Source organism: Sinocyclocheilus anshuiensis, unplaced genomic scaffold, assembly GCF_001515605.1.
Source record: "Sinocyclocheilus anshuiensis isolate Anshui unplaced genomic scaffold, SAMN03320099.WGS_v1.1 scaffold1355, whole genome shotgun sequence".
In the NCBI taxonomy this organism is placed as follows: domain Eukaryota; kingdom Metazoa; phylum Chordata; class Actinopteri; order Cypriniformes; family Cyprinidae; genus Sinocyclocheilus; species Sinocyclocheilus anshuiensis.
This window is the reverse complement of record NW_015540070.1, coordinates 743,715-768,317: the sequence shown is the minus strand read 5'-3', so window position 1 is coordinate 768,317 and position 24,603 is coordinate 743,715. Positions and strand designations below refer to the sequence as shown.

At 34.8% G+C, this 24,603-nt stretch overlaps 1 protein-coding gene across 1 annotated transcript in view; it reads left to right on the top strand.

Moving 5' to 3' along the window:
• The window catches only part of LOC107687191 (ubiquitin carboxyl-terminal hydrolase 24-like), a 79,997-nt gene that overhangs the window by 38,011 nt on the left and 17,383 nt on the right, over positions 1-24,603 (top strand). The window contains exons 7-34 of the mRNA XM_016484423.1: positions 720-755; positions 875-940; positions 3,518-3,583; positions 4,211-4,285; positions 4,716-4,874; positions 4,965-5,079; positions 6,877-6,980; positions 10,401-10,508; positions 10,580-10,675; positions 11,957-12,118; positions 12,736-12,831; positions 13,826-13,933; positions 14,065-14,214; positions 14,815-14,946; positions 15,331-15,442; positions 15,680-15,756; positions 15,840-15,980; positions 16,066-16,119; positions 16,201-16,316; positions 17,312-17,378; positions 18,935-19,045; positions 19,359-19,457; positions 20,545-20,718; positions 21,237-21,322; positions 21,547-21,655; positions 22,247-22,405; positions 22,997-23,094; positions 23,222-23,317. Of these exons, the coding sequence (XP_016339909.1) occupies positions 720-755; positions 875-940; positions 3,518-3,583; positions 4,211-4,285; positions 4,716-4,874; positions 4,965-5,079; positions 6,877-6,980; positions 10,401-10,508; positions 10,580-10,675; positions 11,957-12,118; positions 12,736-12,831; positions 13,826-13,933; positions 14,065-14,214; positions 14,815-14,946; positions 15,331-15,442; positions 15,680-15,756; positions 15,840-15,980; positions 16,066-16,119; positions 16,201-16,316; positions 17,312-17,378; positions 18,935-19,045; positions 19,359-19,457; positions 20,545-20,718; positions 21,237-21,322; positions 21,547-21,655; positions 22,247-22,405; positions 22,997-23,094; positions 23,222-23,317 (2,972 nt within the window). The remainder of the gene's footprint in view (positions 1-719; positions 756-874; positions 941-3,517; positions 3,584-4,210; positions 4,286-4,715; positions 4,875-4,964; positions 5,080-6,876; positions 6,981-10,400; positions 10,509-10,579; positions 10,676-11,956; positions 12,119-12,735; positions 12,832-13,825; positions 13,934-14,064; positions 14,215-14,814; positions 14,947-15,330; positions 15,443-15,679; positions 15,757-15,839; positions 15,981-16,065; positions 16,120-16,200; positions 16,317-17,311; positions 17,379-18,934; positions 19,046-19,358; positions 19,458-20,544; positions 20,719-21,236; positions 21,323-21,546; positions 21,656-22,246; positions 22,406-22,996; positions 23,095-23,221; positions 23,318-24,603) is intronic.

Genomic DNA, 24,603 nt, shown 5'->3' with positions numbered 1-24,603 from the left:
TGGAGGTGCTGTGTGTTTCCAAATAAGGAAAGGGGAGTGACATTTCCGTCACACGCTTGAGGTATTCGGCCAATCACAACGTACTGGATAGCTGGCCAATCAGAGCACACTGCGTTTTTCAGAACGATGAGCTTTGTAAAAATCGACGCGTTTCAGAAAGGCGGTGCAGAGAGGAGCAACAATATTGTATGGTATGTTGAAAGTAATTGTTTTGTGTTTTTTGAACCTTAAACCATGTAAACACATTGCATTACACCAAATACACAAAATAATGTTCTTTTTAGCAACGTCATATGACCCAGTGTTGCCAAGTCCGCGGTTTTCCCGCGGAATTGGGCTACTTTAACACTGTTGCCGCGGGTTGAAGCGACTCCAATAACATGATATTTATCCCCTGGAATGTGAATTTTAGCAGGGGAACGCCACCAAAAAACGTGTATTTTGCCCCCCCCCGGAACGATTTTTAACTGGGGACCCCCTCGAAATGCGATTGGGCTAGTTTTGAGTAGTGATTGGGCGGGTTTTCTTGTGAAAACCTGGCAACCCTGATATGACCCCTTTAACTGCATAGAAATAAGGACTCATTCATGTTTTTACACCACAATGTTTAGTATATTCTCATAAGATAAAATTATTTAACTTGCAAAGAAACATCTTGCATAAAAGAAAAAAAATTCTACATTGCATGAAATTTATGTTCTGTGTTCTAATTGGACCAGGAACCTCACGGCTGGCTGGTAGACTTAGTGAATCGGGTAAGAACTTAAGTAACACACACTGATGGAAGGAATTATATTATATTATGTTATATTATATTAGACAAATGTATGTGGTGTTCAATGACTCTGAATATGTTTCTGGCTTATATCTGCAGTTTGGAGAGATGGGAGGCTTCACAGCAATTCAGTGCAAGCTCAACCAGGAAGAGATAGAGATTGGGGTAAGAATGTGCACTCTGGACGTCTTTGAATGTTACTGATGTAGAGTAGAATTGTAATTTTTATTTATGGCATATGCCCAAGGCCAATAAATATGGGAGAGTTACTGTTGATATTATTATAATAATTCTAATTATTGGCTTATCTGTGTCAGGCCAAATTTTGGTGCATCCCTTGTGAAGTGACTTGATTTTACAATTTACAATGAATGCGACAGAATTATATTCAGTTTAGAATCAAGCGGCAGAAATTACTGAGCTAAAAAATTGTTTCCCGTAATTGTGATTTCTGTGTAAACACAGATGTGGCTTTTTTATTGTAGATGTAAATCTAAACTCTGCCAATGTTCTGTTATTTTCTCAAATGATTTCTTAGCAAAATAATAACCTTATACCACACCTTAAATGCAAAAGAGATTTTGGTTGGTTGCACACTCGGTACAGGCTACAAGTTTAGCTATCTTAGATACGAGCAGGACAGGCTATGGACAGGCTATCTTTGGGTTGAGGGACCTGTAAGCATAATAATGGAATTGCAGAGAAATTAATGGATAATTCATGGATAATCCATCAGAGCAAGAGAGTGAAGTAGTGGTGTCTGGATGAAGAGAGGCAGTATGTGTGAGATGCTGAGAGAGAGAGAGTGAGTTGAACGAGGGCAGATTCTATTATAGCATGTGTGCTAAAGAGCTCAGGATGTTTATCACCATCACAGAGAGCATCCTACTCACAGCAGACAGTGAGAAAGAGACTAGAGCAGGGGGATGAGAGAGAACATGAGATGCCACATTCATATGGCTGGGGAAAAAAAGAACATTCAGGCCAGTTATTAAGATATGCACGAACAGAATTTGTTTTTAAACTCTATTTCTCATCTAGCCCTTTGATGTAATGTGGTTGTCTGAAAAAGAAAAAAAATTGAATTAGTGGGATAATGGCAAAAAATTAAACCACAGCTCTCGAACACCAACTAATGTTTTATAGGGTCAGACAAATGGATAGATAAACACATAGAAGGTAGAGAGAGATGGGATGATCAATAAATTGTCAAACAACCGACACAAGTTGATTGTGAGTCAGTGAATCAATTCATTAGATACACAAGTTTATCTAGATTTATCTAGATTTTTTTTTTTTTCATCTAGATAATCTAGTAAAAAAAAAATGTTTTTTTTTGTCAAACATTTGTCTGTCATGTCATGTTTTTGTTTGGTTTGGTTTTTGTTTTGGTAAGTTTTGTTTAGTTTTTTGTTTGTTTGTTTTGCTTAGATTTTTTTGTTTTGTTTTTGGTGATTTTTGTTTAGTTTTTTTGTTTGTTTGTTTGTTTTGCTTGGCTTAGCTTTTTTGTTTTGTTTTGTTTTTTGGCTTAGATTTTTTGTTTTGGTTTAAAATTTTCTACCATTGTTGTTAATGTTTGTTTAAGAAGACCAAAAAAAAAACAGAAATGTCTAATCTCCTCTAATCTCTTGTTTTGTCTAATCTCAATCTCAGAAATATCTAATCTCCTCCTCTAATCTCTTATTTTGTCTAATCTCTATCTCAGAAATGTCTAAAAAAAAAAAAAGACAGACAGATTCTTCGAATGTTTGACGGCTTCATTATTTTTAACAGACGAGGTGTCCGCTCCTTCTTTAGTACGAGCGTGTAAATGCTCCCCCTTGTCTTGGAGCTGTGAAGCCGCCTTGTTTTTGGTTCCGCCCGCTTTTCTTTTGAAGGTGTGCATTAGCATGATCTGGGTGCCAGGGCTGAGAGATAGAGCTGGTGACAGGGAAAAGATGCTTTGATTTAGGATTTGCATATTAATGGCCTTAACACAGGAACAGGAAGTTGGAGGCGAGCGTAGGGGGAGGAATTCTTTTCAGGGACACATACAACCTGCTTTGGCCACGTAAAGGAAACTCTGCTGGTTCATCGCCAGCTATGTTTTAATCTCAAACATAAAGGGATTTCCTGCTACAGTAACCATTTAATTTGTTGTGAGGGTAAGAGTCAATTAAAGCGAGAAAACAAGAGATGGATGCTGTCTCCCCTCCTCCACTGACTGGACTAATTCATTCACTCTCTCCAATGGATGAGAAGTCATTTGATGCTGAACAGAGGAGTGATTCATCAGTGCTGGCATCAATGTTGTGTAAATGTTGTATAAAAATCCCTGATTTTGTTTTTCACTCTTTAATCGGGTGCCTCTGTGGTGTCATTAAAGGAACAGTTTACCTAAAAATGAAAAATCTGTCATCATTTGCTCATGCTCTGACCCTCATGTCTTTCCAAACCTGTATGCTGAAATTTTAAAGAATCTTCTCATGGCTCTTTTCCATACAATGGCAGTTGATCCACTCCCGAAAGTTAGTCATACAGGTTTGAAACAACATGATGGTGAGTAATGATGACAGAATTTTATTTTTTTTTGTCAAACTTTTCCTTTAAGAGTTTGCGTACTCTTTGTTGCTGTGTCTTGTCTCCAGCTTAGAGAAACATTTTGTTTTTAGCTGGGAAAAATTGTGTATTTTTTTTATACAAGTTTGTTTTCGAGGTAACATTCATAGTAGAATGTACATGTGTGTATGTGTGTTTCCTCAGTGTGTATCCGCTCTGGTTCAGCCGCTCGGTGTGTGTGCAGAGTACCTCAACTCCAGCCTGGTGCAGGTGAGTGTTTCCGCGGTTCATCTGTTCACGTTTTGTTACCCTGGAATACTTGATTCTGATTGGTTTGAAGTTATGTGTTCAAGTCGCTAATTAGGTTGACAAGTTTATCATTTTGTATTTATTTTTGTCTAGATGAACTAGTCAAATTTAGATAAGCTAGGTGTTCAAGAAGACATACATTTTTTAAAAACTACCCTCTCACAAATATGTCTAGTCTGGTATGAGAGATAGATAGACAGACAGATAGATTACATTATTTTCACTTTATAAATCATCAAATCAACAAATAAACATTTCGTGTCTATTTATCTACTTATTTGGAAAGTAGCGTGTTAACATCTGCTTAACTATGGGCTCTTGATCACCCTGTCTGGGTTTACTTTGGTCTTATGACCAGCTGACAGTGCATTATTCAATACTTTCCTGTTACATGTAGTTGAACCTTAGATATTTTGTTTATATAATCAGATGTACCTGGTAAAGGACATAGCTTTGATATGTGCTATTGACTCATAAAGAATACATTTGAATCAACATGTTTTTTAACAGTGGTTACCAGAGAAATTTCAAGGGCATTCTGCAATGTGACCTTCAGCTTAAAGTGGTTGGTTTTGTTGTATTTTGTAGCCCATGCTGGACCCAGTCATCCATAAGATGATAACATATGTGCAGAACCTGGAGGAGAAAGACCTGAAAGACAAGGTAAGGCACCTGCATGCATTTTGGTGACGTAGTGTTAGAGTTTCATAACTTTAGAGATGTCATTTGTATTTAGTTTAAATGTTGAAATATATTTAATGGAAGTATTTTAAATTTTTATGTTTTAATATAAAATAGCAAACCTGTTTTAAAACATGTTTTTCACACATATTACAAACCATTTTGTACCCTCATAAATAAAAAAGTACATTCAGTGTTTGTTTATGATTATTCATGATTATTACATCATCCTCAGAGTGAAAATTATTTACAAAATGTAGTGTTGTTTATTTGCATAGGTTCTGCGTTTTTCATCTGGATTAAGTACCATGTTTTAAATGATTAAAATGTCATTCTGTTTTAAATTTCTGTCATGTTTGAGAGACTTTAACTCACCCTGGTTGTTTTTATGCATGTCTCTTTCTCTCTAAAGCGTTTGGTGAGTATTCCAGAGCTCTTGTCGGCCATTAAGCTCCTCTGCATGCGTTTCCAGCGGGAGCTGGTGAACGTCGTGGATGACCTTCGGCTGGACATCCTTCTTCGAATGCTCAAGACGCCCCACTTCAGTGCCAAGATGAACTCCCTCAAAGAGGTTCAAATTCTTTTCCTCATATTAGTGCTCTGGAGCTTAAAGTTAACGCCTGAGTTCTTCCCTCATGTTGACGGCTTTGTGCTCTGATAGGTCACGAAACTCATTGAGGAAAGCACAGTTTCCAAGACTGTGAAGAACGCCATTGACACAGACAGACTCCTGGACTGGCTGGTAGAAAACTCAGTACTGTCAATAGCTTTGGAAGGTAAGACAGTCCCTGATTCAGTTTAACAGTTAGTCATTTGCTTTCATATAGGTTTACCAACAGGCCATACATGGGAAATAATACAAAAAACAGAATATCTTTTATAGAGTTGCTGTTTTTGATAATGAACATAAATTTACCTCTGCATCCTAACTCAAGCTACTGTCAAATGTCCTTTTTTTCTAAGAGACCAAAAAAGTTATATTATTAATATTGCAGCCTGCACTGCTCAACTGCGCTGAAGATATGCGTTTGAAACAATATTACTCGTTAGAACATGCAGAAGCTAAAAAATGCATTTTTCTATTAAGATATTTATTTTGTTAAGGAAAAATGACTGGAAAAGTGCAAAGAATTCAAAAGCGTGAAGTGTTTGTCATGTTCTGACTATAAAGAGTAGCTTAAAACCACAATTAACAGTCTGGTTTCTTCAAATTTCACTTAGGAAAAAAAATCTGCCTTTAAACTTGAAAGAAATAAATGATGATTATCAATATTGACTGATATGAAAAAATTGATCACGATAATAATTTATCACTCAGCCCTAGACATAATTTAGCATTGTGCATTTAAAGCAGCAGTCGACAAAACAACAACGCATGCTTAGAATCAATGTTAATTTTATGAACAAATAATGTTTGTCACAATTTTCATCCACAAAAGTTTTTCACCGACGAAAACCAGATGATGACTAAATAAATGCCCGTTTGAATGACAAAAACTATGACAAATCTATTAATATTTTTGGATTGGAAACCAAAGGCAGTACATAAATGTGTCTTGTGTATATGGACGCTCACACTTTCACACTGAGCGAATCATCTATGTGTTAAAGTGTTCAGAAGCCAGAAGCTCAAACTGTTGCTTTGTGCTTGAAGCCTTTTCACCTCACCCACTCATTTGTGTCATCTCTTTATTCAATTGTCTTTATTCGACTCATTGTCTCTTCTCTCTTTGTTCTGTTTGCATTTCTCTTGACACTTTCTCTTTTCCCCCTTCACTTTCTCTTTTGCTCCTCTCTTTCACTTTAATACCTTAGTTTGGTTTACTTTCTCTTTGCACTCTTCCTTTCGCTTTCTTTTTGTTTTACTTTCACTTTGCCTTTTTTGCTAGCTTTGTCTTTCACTTGTGCTCTCTCTCTCTTATTTTTCTAAATGGACTTTGTTCTTTTTTGTGTAATGAAAGAAACCATGTTTTGAATTTGAACTGTATAATAAATGTATGATGTTATTTGATGTATTTAATGTTCATAATGATTTTTTTGGAGGGTGTCTTAGTATTGGGTTGCTGAGATTTTACAGATTAAAAAAAAAAATCAAGCTAAACTTTCGGTTTATAAAAGTACCAATTCTAAAGTTGAGGGTAATAAAGGAAAAAAATATAATTTTTTTTTCATGTCTGATTTAAAATTTTAGTAAATGTGATTACAAGGGATGGAAAACTTTGACGTTTTTACATTAGTGGGTTTATAATGGAGCTAGACTCTTATTTTAGGAGTATTTTTTTATTGCATCCAGTGCTGTATGAGAATAATGGTTTTAGGTAACACTTTATTTTAAGGTGTCCTTGTTACACGTTACATGTTCTTACTATTGTAATAAAAATAAATTATGCATAATTTCATGCAAGTAACTCAGTAGTATTACTGAGTAATTTAAATGTAGAATTTAAATGTATAATTACACTGTAACAAGGACACCTTAAAATAAAGTGTAACCTGTTTTTATTAAAAATAAAATAATAATAAATAAATAAAATAAAATATTTTTTCTGTCTCTCTCTCTCTCTGTGATGTAGGAAACATTGACCAGGCCCAGTACTGTGACAGAATAAAGGGAATCATTGAGCTGTTGGGCAGTAAGCTCTCATTGGATGAACTCTCCAAAATATGGAAAATACAGGTGAGCGGTGTCTTTAAAGATATTCTTCAAATCAGTGCTCCTTCTAAGCTGCATGAATTTCTGACATTGTTTCTAAGAAATATACTGCACAGAAGGCTCTCAATGTCTGCACCAAGAGCTTGTAACACTCCAAAGAGAAAGGAAAAATTGAAATCGCATCATATGACCCATTTAAATGTATAATTACACTGTAACAAGGACACCTTAAAATAAAGTGTAACCTGTTTTTATTAAAAATAAAATAATAATAAATAAATAAAATAAAATATTTTTTCTGTCTCTCTCTCTCTCTGTGATGTAGGAAACATTGACCAGGCCCAGTACTGTGACAGAATAAAGGGAATCATTGAGCTGTTGGGCAGTAAGCTCTCATTGGATGAACTCTCCAAAATATGGAAAATACAGGTGAGCGGTGTCTTTAAAGATATTCTTCAAATCAGTGCTCCTTCTAAGCTGCATGAATTTCTGACATTGTTTCTAAGAAATATACTGCACAGAAGGCTCTCAATGTCTATATATATATATTTATTTATTTATATATATTTATTTATTTGTGTGTGTGTGTGTATATATATATAATTGCGTTATTTTTCATAACTAATTAATATATTAGGGATGTAACGGTATTATCAATACTGTGGTATCGCGATAGCAAAACTGTCTCGATATCATCGTGGTCACATGACGATATGAAACAATAGGTCTTCCAGGCAAAAAGTGTAGTTTTGAAAAAATATTTAATAGCACTGTCAAAAAAATTAGCGCGTTAACGCAGACTATTAATTTTTTCAGTTTTAACGCGTTAAAAATATTTAACATAATTAACGCAGGGGGCAGAGCTAGGGTTGACCACCCCACTCACAACTGCTGCCTCTGTCTCTTTTTTTTCTTGGCAAGAAGTGCATTTATTTAGTTGCAGAATGTCTTTAAGACCACATCAAACCAGAGACGTTTCAGATGTGCTCTCCAACTTCACCTCAGCATCAGGCGCAAGTCAAACGAGCGCAGAAGCGGTACTGTTCTCGTAGCGCGTGCTCTTCAATAGCACACACATAGGCACGGGTGCGCACTGTAGCCTGTATCATTTCAAAGCACGAATGAAACTACATGCATGCAATGTCGTCAGTTAAGTCATGAAGATACCAAAAAGGCGATTAAAGCTGCCTTAAAACTGTGCATGCATGTAATATGTTATGAGTCACATTTAAGAACTTGTCTCTGAAATGGTTTTCAAAACTGTCCTGGAGCAGCCCAGCACTGTCTCAGTCTCACTCATCTAACACACCCAATTCAACTCGTCAGTTCATTAGTAGAGACTTTAAGACCTGAAGTGGGTCAGTAAAGGTAAAGAGATTTGAGAGAAAATACAATGCATGTCAGATCTGCGTCACGTTCAGCAGCGGCAGCTCTTAAAGAAATAGCAGCCAAATAACCTAATAACCGGCTGCTGTTATGTTTGTTAATCAAATAAAAAAAAATCAATAACTTTTATAGCTTCAAGGATTCATCTATATTTAATTTAGAATTTAGTGTTTGATAACTTTATTCAATTTCTGTATATTTCTGCTGAAGGGCACAGGTAAATATGGTTGATTATAATGGGTTTATGTGAAGATTGTTTTAAGTTCACTTAAATTAGAAGTAATTTTTTAAAGTCTAATAAATGTTAAAATTGATATCTCTCAATTATACTGTAATGTTGAATGGCTATAGTCAATGGTTAAATATTAGGGGGGAAAAACAATTATATAGAGACATATATTGGTATCAGTGATACTGGCCTTCAGTCATAAAAAAAGATGCCATTAAACAAATATATAAAAATGTACTGTTTATGTTGTTTGTACATTAATTTGAAGATTGAATGTGAAATGATTGCAATATAAAAGTATATTTAAAAACTTTATTGTTAGGTGGGATTAATCGCGAATAAATGTGCAATTAATTAGTAAATTTTTTTGAATCGATTGACAGCGCTAATATTTCAACTTCTTATTCTAACATAAAAGGTCTTTAAATTTGTGGTTTGGTCCATTATGCTGTCAAACAAAATAAAACCGAAAGCACAATATGGCTTAATCCCTTCATCAAGTCTGTTTTTGCTGCGCGTTTCAAAGTGATGCGCACACATTGTTCAGACGATCAGCTCGTGATCCGGTGTTTTCCGCGCCTCAGAACGGCTCAGTTCTCAGTGAATGCAGTGAACTCGTTTATTGCATGTGCTGTGAGTTTAGCGCGTGTTTGGGAATCCAACGGCCACCAGTTATGCTTTATTTTCGTGGCAGATGATTACAGCATTTCACTAGATTTGTAGTGAAATGCATTTTTGTAAACCTGTTTTCACTGAAGCTGGAGTTTTCCTTCAAAATAAAAGCTCTACTGCCGTTTCCGTCAAAATACAAGCTTAAAAGTGCAGTAAGAATTGCTGACAGCTAGCGGTTTAAATGGGTAATGTTACTGCAGTCCAAATTCAAAATATCTCTTTCAAGTGAAGAAATTAGGAAAGAAGCAGGACCGTGCACAGACCTTTTGAGGGGCATGTGCTGAAACTGAAAAAGGGCAAACGCAAAATTATAGTCTCAAAAGCTTTAGATTTATTCACTATTAATAACCATAATAATAATATAGACCAGAGTGCAATAAAAAAATTTTTTAGCTATTCTGTTTGGTTTTACAAGTTAATTTGTATTATAACATGTTTATGTATGTCATTGAGAAGAGGGGAAGGTAAAGCAATGAGTCAAGTATTTTTGCCAAACTATTTTGAAATATAATTTAAATAATTATGTCCAACACAATTCCAGACAAAATAGGAGATTATAAAACTATAGCCATACCGTCACTATAGAGCATATCCAACATGTATCCGCCTACCTGGCAAAAACTTGATACTGTGGAGCTGTACAAAACAGTTTGTTTTGCTGCTTGATATTAAAAAATGGTGTGTCTTACCATATTATTTTAGTGTATTATCTTAATTATGAACACACTGGTTTGTAGTGCAAACAGTTTTACCGTTTACTGCATTGTTGTTATTCTTCTCGTTATTTACCTATAGCGGCTAATGAACCGGAAGTCTCGCCCATAGGCTTACTTCAGCGTTGAAGAAAAAGGTGGATAGTTATCAGCAAACATAAATCAAAGAAATTGTTTAGAAATATATTTTACCTAGGTGACGAGGATCACTCAGTCGCTTTGTGTCAAACTCAAATGCAGTTACGGGGTTTTTGACCAGCGAATGTGTGCAAATGTGCATTTTGTCCGTCATTAAAACGGCGGCATCACATTGCGATTTCATCAACAGGTTACAAAGTTTGTTGTAGCTATATGGGCTGTATGTAAAAAATTCCATTTAAATTAGTTTATATGGTTTGGTTATACATGTGCAACATGTTAACATGCATCATATTTTATGTCCAGGCTGGTCAGTCCTCCACTGTGATAGAGAACATCCACACTATCATCGCCGCTGCTGCCGTCAAGTTCAACTTTGACCAGCTCAGCCACCTCTTCGTCCTCATACAGAAGGTCTTGTCTGTCTTCCTTTGGACTCTTTCATCTTTATGAGCTGTTTCTGACTGTGCCTTGTGTGTTTTCAGAGCTGGGAGGTGGAGAGTGATCGCGTGAGACAGAAGCTTCTGAGTCTGATTGGACGGATCGGCAGGGAGGCTCGCTCTGAGGCAACCACAGGAAAGGTATGTGCCATTCATATGTATATATGAAACTGTATGTGTATTTCTGTCTCTCAGTTAAAACTGAACTGAAAGTTGGGCTTTGAACCGGTCTAGCTGCTAATAAGCAACAATGCTGAAATGTGACAGCCAGTGATTGATGTAGAACTGCTGAAGCTTGTGAAAGTTTGCACTGTAATGATTTTTTTTGTTTCTGAAATAATTGGATGATTTTCAAATATCGGTCGTTGAATGATTGAGGGAAAAATGATTGCAATTAACTATTTAACCTTAAGAGATTATTTCTTTGCATTAAATCATAAAATGTATAAAAAAAAATGCATGAGGGATATAAACATAAAATGTATATGAGTCTTTAAACAAACACTGCTCAGGGTATAAATATATGAACATATTTAGAATATTAAAATACTTAATATAATATTTAAATATTTAAACATTCAATTCACACTATTTTTTTCAAACCCAAACCACCTCATTGTTATATTAGTTAATATTAGAACAGTGATTAATGATATAATAATATTGTAATATATTACAATATTAAATAAATACATTTTTTATGTTTATATTGCATAATTATACAATCTTAATATATTCCTTTACTTTTACATGCCAATTGAAGGTGGTCTGGTTAAACTTTATTCAAGTTATTATTTTCTATATTTGACAGCAGATTTTAATGTGCTACTTACCATTTAATATGCTACCACCTACAATACTTTTAAAAAGATTTGGTTCAATACAATTTTTTTTTTTTTTTAAGAAATAAATACTTTTATTAATGATGCATTTAATTGGTCAAAAGTGACAATTAAGTCTTTTACACTTGTTAGAATAAATTATATTTGATAGGCTATTTTTGCATTTTCAGTCCTGAACAAAAGCATATCACAAAAATATTAACCAGCACAATTGTTTTCAACATTAATAGTCATAAGAAATGTCTCTTGAGCAGCAAATCAGCATATTATAATTATTTCTGAAGGATCATGTGATACTGAAGACTGGAGTGATGGCTGCTGAAAATTCAACTCAACTCAAGCCATCTCAGGAATAAATTACATAATTTTAAATTGTAATAATATGCACAATATGACTGTTTTTACTCAAACAGTATTTTTGTATTTTTAATCAAATAAATGCAGCCTTTGTGAGCTATAAATCTCAAATAGAGAGAGAGAGAGAGATTTAGAGCATGACAAAAAAAAATTTGACACTAGACTTGTGAATTATTTTGATGTAAAATCACAGTATCTGTGTTTTTTGTGGCTTTTGTTTCAGGTGTTGGAGGTGTTGTGGGAGTTGGCGCATCTCCCCACCCTTCCTACCACTCTAGTGCAGCAGGCCCTGGAAGAACACCTCACCATCCTCAGCGACGCATATGCCGTCAAAGAAACCATCAAGAAGAACTATATCGTCAAATGCATCGAGGACATCAAGAAGGTGAGCTGATATCATAATTCCCATAAACCACAATCTCCAAAGACTGTTGCTCACTTCATCTGTAGTGTATAAACAGATATCGATAAATAACCAACATGAATATGATTCATTTTTTATGATGTCACTATTATTTGTTGTTCTGTCGTTATGGAAAGTCACTGTCTGGCTTGCTTCTGGTGGTCTGAATTGGAGTGAGGGTCCCTCACTCTTACACACATCTCCTGTACTACTCCATCTGCTTTGTGCTCCTTCCTGAAGATCCATATTCAGAAGATTATGGACAATAAACACAAAATATGCACAAATACTCACACAGTAACACAATGACACACATTTTTGAGCTTCCTGGCTTCTTTTTCAGGCTAGAATCTGTGCAGCAGTCTATATTAAGAGCTGTTCTGGGAGTATAAAGGTGTTGTTCTGTCTCTGGCGCTAGATGTATATTTTTGGCAGTCTAGTTTCAGCTTGCCTCATCTCTCTCACACACACACATACATGCACACAGGCATTCACTTTGCTCAATCTTTGCGCTTCAGCCTCTGATGTGATTTGGGTGCAGCGTCTGCCGCATAAACTCTTAGTGGCGCTCACTGAATACTGAAAGTTTATGTCTTTAGATGCAAATACAGGAGGATTCAAAGTCTCCCAGCGAGACACAGGTCTCTTTTCTTACTGGCACCTGGGGCAAGAAGAAACCGAGCTCAGTGGCTAAAGTAAGAGAAGACCCACCCCTTTAGTTCACAACACTGACCAATCATAACTCAGCCTGAATCTCACATGAACAGAATTTGATTTGCAAACTGATGATTGCCACTTGATTCACTGGGACGAACTGTAAAGATATGTGTGATTTACAAAGGGCACTTCTGAGGGTTTGATCTGCACATCCAAATATCTATTGGAAAAACTAATGACTTTTTGACTGTTGGATTCAGTCTTTTGTTGGACTATTTGAAACTTTTGGAAATCAGAGACTCTAACCAATGCCTGGGTTGTTGATGGGTCAATGACGTGATACTAATTTCTTCTTCCTGATAATTCATTAAAAATACATTTATAATTTATTTACAAGTAAATAATGCGGTTTGCACATATAATAACTTAAATATGCCTCTTTCTGAATTCAAATTCATTCTGATATTTTTGGGGGGCATGTAAAGTCAAAAATGTCAGGCAGATACAACTGTCCTGATATCAAAATTAAGAAAAAGGCTTTATTAAAAGAAGACAGTCATATGGTGCAACCAACATACAGAGAAAAAAAAAAACAATGTTTAAAAAAAATGATATCATAGAGTGGACCCCAGACCCTCATGACTCAAGGTCAAGAAGTCTCTCAAAATATATGATAATTTGACCATTTTATGACACGACAATGTTTGTTCAGGTTATAAAATGTCATGTGGTGCGACCCCTAAAAAACGTACATTTATAATTTAGTAAATGTTTTGATTTTGGAAAAAAAATTTAGTTTTTAATTTTAAGTTTATTATTTTGTTACTTTGGTTGTACCACATGACATTTTTAGAGTCATTAAATATAAACTTTTCTTGAAAATGGTATAAACGTTAATAAACCATATGAAAGTTGTGGACATATTTATACGTCATTGGCCCAGATGGAGCTTACCGTATTCCATGAATGAACCATGTGTGTTATGGTTGATGTTTCGGTGTTTATATCTGTGTTTTTGTGCTTGTATTGTAGTCGTCTCAGCAGACTAACCCTCAGACGGTGTGGGTGGTTCCAGCCTTGCGGCAGCTTCACGAGATTACACGGTCTTTTATCAAACAGACCTACCAGAAACAGGACAAGGTACATGTAGACAGTGTTCAGATGAACCATCTGGCCTGTTTTTTTTTTTTCATGCAAGTGGTGCTACATAAACTATGAACCTCATTTTTCATGCTTTAAATGGCTTTGGATTATATTTTATGTTGTATCAGAGTATAATCCAGGACCTGAAGAAGAACTTTGAGATAGTGAAGCTGATCACTGGCTCTCTGGTGTCATGTCATCGCTTGGCAGTGTCCGTCGCTGGATCCAATGGTCTTTCTGGGTCCACACTGGTTGATGGGCGGTACTCCTATCAGGAGGTGCACTGCCACAAGTCCATTATCTCTTTGTGATACGAAGAATTTAATCATTGTTTATATTACAGCTCAGTCAAAAATAGAGTTTGCCGATAACAAGTACTAAGGTGTGAAAGAAGCTTAATTTCAAATAATGTAAAGCAGTGCAAATCTAAGTTTTATTAGATAAAATATTTTTAAATTAATTATTAAAAAACAGTACTATGAACCTTGACATTTTTGGTACATATTTGGAAAATAATAACAATAAAATATGGTATTAATTATTTTTTTTCCCTCCAGCGGTTCACAAACATGTAGCAAATAAAATATGCATTCTTTTAGTCATCTACAACATCCAAAAAAGGCGGTCGACTTCTAGTTTCTAGTTAAGATAGTGTAAGCAAAGTCTAGTAATTTCCTCTGTTTTAAAGATGAATCATATTGCTGTTTGACACAAACATTAGCACAGTACAAAAATATATTTGTAGACTACCAAAGTGACTCATGTTTTGCCTCTCATTTGGTAAGAATGAAAAAAGAGAAGTAGTTTTTTTTTTATCTATCTAATGTTGTTGTTTTTTTGTTTTGTTTTGGGGGGTTTTCTTTTTTTTTTTTTTCCAGTATTTGGAGGGTCATTTGAAGTTCCTTGCATTCTTCCTGCAAGAGGCCAGTCTGTACCTGGTCTGGAATAGAGCCAAAGAGATCTGGGAATGCTTGGTGTCCAGCATGGATGTGTGCGAGCTGGATCGAGAGGTGTGGTTTTGTTTTGTTTTGTTTTGGTTTGGTTTGGCTTGGCTTTGATTTTTATTTATTTTTTTTTTTTTTTTGCTTTGCTTCTATTGTTTGTTTGTTTTGTTTATTGGTTTGTTATTTGTTTTATTTTGTTTGTTTTGCATGTAATTATGCTGTTTAATCATGGTCCTTAAAAAGAAAAGCGGCTGAAGCCACACATGCTTTGGATTGAAGTTTAAACGCCATTGTGTTTTTTGTTATTTTTACCAACTTGTTAAATGTAGTGTGTTTAATGATTTTTCAGTTCCGGGGTATAAAAATTGGTGTTGCAAATACTCACTAACTGCTGATTTTTTGTTATTGTGAAAAAGTATGTCGTTTTGATGGTGTTCAACTTTGCTGTAGATGTGTTTCGAATGGTTCACTAAGGGACAGCATGATCTAGAGAGTGACGTTCAACAGCAGCTCTTTAAAGAGAAGATCCTCAAGCTGGAGCCTTATGAGATCACTATGAACGGTAAAAGTTCAACCAAAGAGTTCACTCACTGCTTCCACTTAAAAACCACAGTATTTCCACATTATAGCACCTTGAAGTATTGCACGTCTCCTGTACATCTGCAGGAAACCACTGCGCTTACTGTGCTAAATTTGCAAAAGAAAAAAAATGGCCTTGTTAGCACCATAGGGGGAAGTTGCATAAAGGGGGTACTATGAGTGTGTGAGTTTTCTGTGGTCTTTCATCAATGTTTTACAGGGTTTAACCTCTTCAAGACCTTTTTTGAGAATGTGAACCTCAGTGACCACCGTCTCAAACGGCAGGGAACACAACTGGTATGAGATTTCTGCTTGTTCTCAGTGAAATGGGTCAGAAAATCCCGTCTTGACAGGTGAAAACATATGATTGTCTCTCTCAGTGTGTGGAGCGATTGGATCTGGCTGGGATGGACTTCATCTGGAGGATTGCGATGGAATCTCCAGACGAGGACATTGCTAATGAAGCCATACATCTCATCATTACTTACAGCTACATTAACCTCAACCCCAAAATGAAGAAGGTAAACAGTCAAACCTTCATTATTTGAGTCTTGCTATTCCATAATTTTGCAGTTAATTAACATTTTCTTTGTGTAATTTTTGCAGGACTCAGTATCTCTTCATAAGAAATTCATTGCTGACTGCTATAAGAGATTGGAGGTGAGTGTTACACTGTCACACTCCCGCTTCCCTCCCTTGTGATGATGATTGTGATAAAATTCATTCTTACATCACACACAGGCTGCTAGCTCTGCGCTGGGCGGCCCGACCCTCACACATGCTGTTACCCGGGCAACCAAGATGCTGACAGCCACTGCTATGCCAACGGTCGCCACATCAGTGCAATCTCCATCCAGGTATGAGGACTAGTTTTGAGGCCAATTGAGCAGCTTTCAGATCAGTTGATGAGATCCAGCTGATGTTGTTGGCTGCATTTTCGTTGTCTTAAGTAAAGCACTTTTACATTACTTTTATTAAACTTAAACCATACCAAAGCTAGAACAGAAGGGACTATGTACAGTTATTGTTTTGTTTGTTTTGTTGCTTTTTTGTTGTATTGATTTTTGTTTTGTCTTCTGTTTTCTTTTATTGTATTGCGTTTGTTGTATTGATTTTTTCTTTTTGTCTTCTGTTTTGTTTTGTTGTATTTTGTTGTATTGATATTTTTTGTGTTCTATTCTGTTTTTGTTGTATTTATTTCAGTTTTTAGTGTTCTATTCTGTTTTTGTTGTATTTATTTCAGTTTTTAGTGTTCTATTCTGTTTTTGTTGTATTTATTTCAGTTTTTAGTGTTCTATTCTGTTTTTGTTGTATTTATTTCAGTTTTTAGTGTTCTATTCTGTTTTTTTGTTTGTTTGTTTTTGTTTTGTTGTATTGATTTTTGTTTTTTTCTATTCTGTTTGTTTTTGTTTTGTTGTATTGATTTTTGTTTTTTGTGTTCTATTCTGTTTTTGTTATTTTTTGTTTTGTATTGATTTCTTTTTGTTCTATTCTGTTTTTGTTTTGTTTTTGTATTGATTTTTGTTTTTTGTGTTCTATTGTTTTTTGTTTGTTTTTGTTTTGTTGTATTGATTTCTGTTTATTGTTCTATTCTGTTTTTTTTTGTTGATTTTTTGTTTTGTTTTGTTCTATTTTTTATTTGTTTTTGTTTTATCTTCAACAACTTACATTTATCCCACATTTAATACTTTGTCCTTTAGTTGCATTGGACTTTATATTAAAGTCTTAATTGATCTGAAGGTTGTTCAGAAAGAGTTTGATATCATTAATATCAAGACTGATGTCATTTAATATCAAGATTGATATGTATTACATAAAATGTATTGAAGTTCATAACCATCTCTGTCCTCAGGTCCAGTAAACTAGTGATCATTGAGAGACTTCTGTTATTGGCAGAGCGTTATGTCATCACAATAGAGGTGAGAGCTCTAATGCATTAATACTTATCTTAAATGACTTACAGTTGATCTCTGTTTGAAAGCATCAGTCAGTCTCAGCGAAGGAACCAGCAAGCTGTAAAAGTCAAATGTAGCAACATCATTGAACGACAGACTTTGCTAATTAATTCTCTTAATGTGTTAGGTAGTTGTCAGACTCGCAGCTGTGGAATGATGAAATCTGATCACTGGTTGACTGCAACATTCACAGTCTCCCCGTTTCTCTAGCTGTTCAGTTCCGTGCTGAAATCTGGCATAGAGTCTGTCACGCCATTTAGTGCATTCAGGAATAATCATACCAGAACACAGCAAAAGAGATCTGATACGGTGTTGATTCCTGCACGTATTCAGAGAAAGAGGCAGACATTTTGACACCCGTTCAGTCTAACAGACGCTAATTGGTCGGTTATTGACAGACATTTGGTGCAGGAAGTGCTTTTGGACCGTAGCACTTTTGTCTAATCTATGAATTTGAGTAAATCATGTAATATGAAGCTCTGTAGCTTATTGCTGGAATTCATTTGCCAATTAATTGAAATGCTTATTCGTGGAAAAATGATTTGAAATGGCAGATTTATTGCTGTAAAATATGCAGGAGCTCATCTAATGTTACATTTACCTCAGGAAAGTGGTTCAATAGCTTGTTAGTAAGCAGGAAAAATATATTAATATAATTAATATAATATGTTTTTCAAATGTATCATTTTGTATATTTTAATAATGTATACTAATATGTTTTAGAAATAATTCTAATATATTATATGTAATATAATAACATATACTAGATTTTATTCCTATTATTGATGTCTTGATTATTTAATATACACTTCTTTTTTACTACAATTTAAAATAACTACTTACTGTTTTAATTAGCACTGTCAATGATTAATCGCATCCAAAATTAAAGTTTTTGTTCTCATAATATATGTGTGTGTACTGTGTATATTTATATATAATATAAATTATATGAATATAACTATATGTGAAAATATTGTCAAAATGTATACTGTATGTGTGTGCATTTATATATACATAATGAATATACACAGTACACACACATATATTATGTAAACAAAAACTTTGTTTTGGATGCGATTAATCGTTTGACAGCACTAATTTGAATATATTTTAAAATGTAATTTATTTCTGTGACGCAAAGCTGAATTTTCAGCATCATTACTCCAGTCTACAGTGTCACATGATCCTTCAGAAATCATTCTAATATGCTGATTTGCTGCTCAAGAAACATTTATTATTATAATCAATGCTGAAAACAGTTGTGCTGATTATTATTTTTGTGTAAACTGTGATACATTTTGTTCAGTATTCTTTGATGAATAGAAAGTAAAAATGTATAATAATTTTTTTTATATTATAAATTTATAATATCTAAAAATATTTGAATCTGTAGAGCTGATTTCGTAAAAAATGTTATGACAGCCAGCATTTAAATGATTATATCTTCACACTGGTTTGAAATGGAAAATGAGTTTCCAGGTCACATGGTATTGACTGTTGTCCCGCTGGATCTGTTTCAGGACCTGTATTCTGTTCCTCGAACTATTCTACCTCATGGAGCGTCTTTCCACGGCCATCCTGTTACACTTCACATCACTTACGAATCTACCAAAGACACATTCACCTTGGAGGTAACATCACATGCACACACGCACACTTCTTGCAGTTCTGGCGCTCATGACTCAAATGCACACACTTATGACAGACTGTAAACAGGGTTGATATAAATGGAAGACTTGATATACATTCTCCCTGTTTGGAGAATAGAGGAGCATTGATAAATGGCAGGTGGAGGTTCGGCGTGAGAAACCAAATGTGATATTAATAAACAACAGTCTATTGGATGATCGTGACTCAACTGACTGACTGGAATTTGCTGTGCCTGATTTGAATGGACGAATCGAAACGGCCCTTATGTGTTTGTGTTGATGTGAATGTGTGCAGGCCCACAGCAACGAGACCATAGGCAGCATCAGATGGAAGATAGCCGAGCAGCTCAGCTGTCCGGTGGACAATGTGCAGATATTTGCCAATGACAGCATGGTGAGTCAAACACTAACTGCGATTGGTCGCAGTCATATCTGAGCGGTGCACAGGTGCCAAACACTCCTACAGCACAGGCCAGCACTCTGTGAGAATGTGGCAGCTATTATGACCGCATGTGGAGGCTTGGTTCTCAGACCGATTTCTAATTATAGTTAACAATAAGCATTCTTTATTCGTATTGCTTATTGTTACCAGTGTTATTTTGGTGTTATGTACTATTTTAGTTTTCATTCATATTTTGAATAAGCCTTTATTTTTATGTTTTCAATTTTTATTTTCATTTGTTACATTTTTTGTAATTCTGTCATATGCTTTTGTAATTTTTATTCGTTTTTTTTATATTTCCAAATAGTTTTAATTTGCTCGTTTTTTTAATTTCAATTTTAGTTTTATTACAGCTAGTTAAACTTGTTTCAGTTAGTTGCTAAGGTAAGATGTCTAATTTTCATTTAATTATCATCTAATGTTTATATTTCATTTTATTTCAGGTTTTGTTCATCAAACAAAAATGTTTTTAATAGTTTAAGCTTTGATTTTATTTATTGATAATGACAGTGAAAACTGAAACTAGGGCTAGTTTTCCTAGTTATAGAGAGAGAACAATAAACATAGTTTGTTTGTGTTGATTGTTACCAGTGTTATTTTAGTATTTTTATATACTATTATAGTTTTTATTGGTCTGAATTAGCTTTGTAATTTTATTAGGTTTTGTTTTTTTAAATATTAGGGGTGTAACGGTACACGTATTTGTTTGTTTTTCATCTAATATTTATATTTTATTTTATCTTTATTTCCACTAACAAAAATGTTTTTTAAATAGGTTTAGTTTTGGTTTAAGTTTTAGTTAAAATATTTGTTACTAAAATGGCCAATAATTGGGCATTTTGAAATAACTGCCTACAGAAGTCTGAACTTCAAAACTTTCAAATGTTTCATTAAAAAAAAAAATAATAATAATATTTTAAGCATTTTAAACAATATTTTAAGCATTTTTATAAAAGTTCATATTAAACAAGCTCTTCATATTAACCTATATCTGTTTGTATTATGGATTCATGCTAACAGTCTTCTTTATAAATTCTAGCTGACGATGAATCGTGACCAGAAGCTGTTGAATCAGCTGGGTTTCTCTGATGAGCAGAGTCTGACGGTGAAGAGCTCAGGAACAGGCACTCCATCAGGCAGTTCAGCGGACAGCTCTGCCTCGGCCAGCTCCAGCAGCAGCGGGGTCTTTAACTCCGCGTATGCTATGGAGCAGGTACATTCACTCACTGGACTGACAACTCACACAATTTGCTAATGCTTATTGGATCGAGCTATAAGTGATATACACACTTTTATACAGAATACACACACTACCCTTCAAAAGTTTAGGGTCTGTAAGATTTTTTGTTTTTGTCTCTTATGCTTACCAAAGCTTAATGTATTTGATTATAAATAAATGAAAAACTGTAATATTAAAAAAAAAAATTCATAAATGAAATTGTAATATGATCCTTCAGAAATCATTCTAATATGCTAATTTGGTGCTCAAGAAACACTTTTTGTTGAAAACAGTTGTGATGCTTAACATTCTTTTGATTCTTTGATGAGTAGAAAGTTAAAAAGAACAGCATTTATTTGAAATAGTACAGCAGTTTTTATGTTACAAAAGAGTAACTTTTCATCAAAAAAAAAGAAAAAACCTTACAGACCTGATCTGAACAGTAGTTTATCTCAAATCTAAGTTATTAACCTCATCAACCTACTTTATTATCCTCATGTGTGTGATTGCAGGAGAAATCTCTTCCTGGTGTGGTCATGGCGTTGGTGTGTAATGTCTTTGAGATGCTTTATCAGCTCGCCAATTTGGAGGAACCCAGGTAAACAATCCACAACCCATGCAAGTTTTGCAATTACTTAAAAGGATAGTTCACCCCAAAATTTTAATTGTCATTATTTACTCACTTGTATGGTTTAGTAAACCTGTTTTTTCTTCATTCATTTAATGGTTGATTTTTCCTTTCCCTTTGCGGGCATATGTTGTGTGTATTTTGTGATTTCATTTGACTTGTAATAACTGTGTAGCCTTCTTGTCCCTGTCCAGAATAACTTTGCGTGTCAGGAAGTTGTTGCTGCTTATCCCGACTGACCCAGAGGTGCAGGACGCCCTTGATAACTTTGTGCCAAAAGAGTCCAGCGTCTGGAGTCACCAGGTACCTGAAAGCCACTCTTTAACTTGGAGAAAAGTGCATAAATGTGTCAGTTCAAGATTAGATAGCAAGTTCAACTTTTTTCTAGCTAGTTAAATTGATGTTTCTGATCATTTTAAAAACTTTCAAATGTTTTGTATAAAACAAAATTAAACTACTGTTCAAACTACTGTTCAGCATTTATTTGAAATAAATATTTTTTGTACGATTATAAATGTCTTTACTCTCACGTTTGATCAATTTAATGCACCCTTGCTTAATAAAGGTGTTAATTTCTTTGGAAAAAAAAAAGAGTACTTTTCATCTGTGTAACATTTATGGTCAATACATAACATGAATTTAATTATGGGAATTATTTAATAGTTTTGATGAGTTTACTGTTTGGAAACTGTAATGGTAAAGAATAAGTAGGTGTGACTGGTACTTTAGGTGAAACAGAGTCAGAGTTGAACACGGGCTGAATGACTCAGCATTTTGAGCACTGTAACAGTCATGTGACAGTGTTTTTGTTTTTAGTAGGGTGCACACAGAGGACGGTGTCCTCTAGTCTAGCAGACAGTGAATAACTCCCTCTCTCTCTCTCTCTTCCATCAGAAAACTCTGTTTACACTGGGGTCTGGTTCTCAGGCCTCAAAGTCTCCATCTCTGTCCAGTAAACAGCAGCATCAGCAGAGTGCAGCGTCCATCCTGGAGTCTCTGTTTCGTTCATCTGCCCCTGGCATGTCTACGTTCAGAGTGCTCTATAACCTGGAGGTATATAAATCATTTTTCTTGATTAAACTGTTACCAAAGCTGTAATTAGAAACAAATAAAAAAAAAAATGTATCAACAGTTTATCAAAAATTACAAACCAACATTTGGTCCCAAACTATCTAGATGATTGAAAGCTTAATTTTCAACCTTGTTACCTATTTCGACATATACATCCCAGTTTTCTCAAAAATATTAAGCAGCACAACTGTTTTAAACATTAATAATAAGTGTATTTTTTCTTGACCAGCAAATAAGCATATTAGAATGATTTCTAAAACATCATGTCACACAAAATGGACAGTAATGGCTGCTGAAAATTCAGCTTTGCATCACAGGAATAAATTACATTTTAAATGATAAACTTTTGAATGGTAGTGTAAATAATATAAATCTGCTTTTCCCAAATAAAATGTATCTATCTATTTATATTTATTGCTAGGAAATAAAAACCAATGTATATAAATTCCCACATTTTTGTAACAGGGTTGCAAAAGTTATAAAAATGAATTTTAAAATAAAACCATATGTTGAGAGAACAATCATTTTTAGGCTTTTTCTATATTCACGCACTGACCCCTGTCCTCCTTACAGGTGTTGAGCTCCAAGCTGATGCCCACATCTGATGATGAAATGGCAAAGACCAGTGTCAAATCTTTCTGTGAGAACTTCCTCAAAGCGGGAGGTCTCAGGTAGCCGTCTGCTTTCTACCCGCTTTTGCACTGCTCCTCGTGTTGATAATTCTGCAGTCGTAATGTGGCTGTGTATTTTAATCATTAATTATCTCAGCGGTGCATTCTCTGTCTCTCTATGTCTCAGTCTGGTGGTTAACGTCATGCAGAGAGACTCCATCCCCTCTGAGGTGGACTACGAGACCAGACAAGGAGTCTATTCCATCTGCCTGCAGCTGGCCAGGTGCAGTCTCATTTATCAGTCTGGCTGTCTTCTCTTTCCCTGTTTCTCTGTTTTGTTCACTCTTTCTCACTGGATTCAGCACTCCAAGCGATGAGCAGCATAATAATATTGCTTTAAAGACCATTGTGCTCTGTTTGGGTCATTTATTGACCCGGATGAAAATTAAAAACCGTGTCTTTGATAACATCCCATAGACTTTTTGCCATATTTCCATGGTTCATAAGAAATGTATTAATAATGTTTCAGAATATAATAGGGGTGTCGAAACTAATTGTCTGCATCGATGCAGTAATAGACCATAATCGATTATAGCCTATGACATCATTCTCATTTGAAAAAATGCACTCTCTATTTTTAAATCGGAGCTTGGCTTTTTCCCGCATGTGGCACGTGTGTGCGCTAGAGACAAACGCGGCAGGCTTCACTGCACAGAATATGCGCTGTGAGACACGTGTGCATTGCTTGACAGTGATTCCACTCGCTGTTATTTTAGTCTTTTACTTTAGATATGCTTTTATTTCTGCCGTTTGGAATGCAGTACGTATTAGATGCACGAAACTCACGTACTGACAGACTTTCATGTGTGCTTTGTGTTTGTTTGTCTGAAGCTCGCGGCTGCGGTTAAATGCACTTGCATCTTACTTTTATGATACGAAATTGATGTAAACGCAGTCAGTTATGTTTTCAGAACAGGACAAAACAGCTGATATGTGGAAATAGATCTGTGCATTAGTGTGAATGCAGTCTATTAAAGCTACCAGTGTCTATGATCTCATCAGTAAAAATCAAATGGCAATAATGCTGTGGAAAAAACAACAACCCATAACTATGATTATCTGTAAACTTTTGATACTTAAAGCCCTCCCAGATACTGAAAGTGCTTTATGTTTATCACTTGTAATTGTCTTTTCATTACTTTATATTTGCTTGTATGTTTTGAAGCTATATTTACTTTTAATTCTTAACAATAATTAATTAATTAATTAACATAATTATTTTAAAAAGTAGCCTGCTTATATAATTTAATAAAAATTGACAAAATAAATTTGATATAATCGTGATGCATTGTGATGCATCGTGAAATCGAATTGAATCGAATCGTTGACATGATAATCGTAATCGAATTGAATCGTGAAACCAGTGACTTTGCTGGTGATACACAGCCCTAGTTCAGATATGTTTTATGTAGTATAGTTTCACAAAACTAAAGTCAGACCAATTTTGCTTCAAATTTCTAAATTATACAGTCTAATTTAGACTAAAAACTGCTCATGTTGAATGTATGC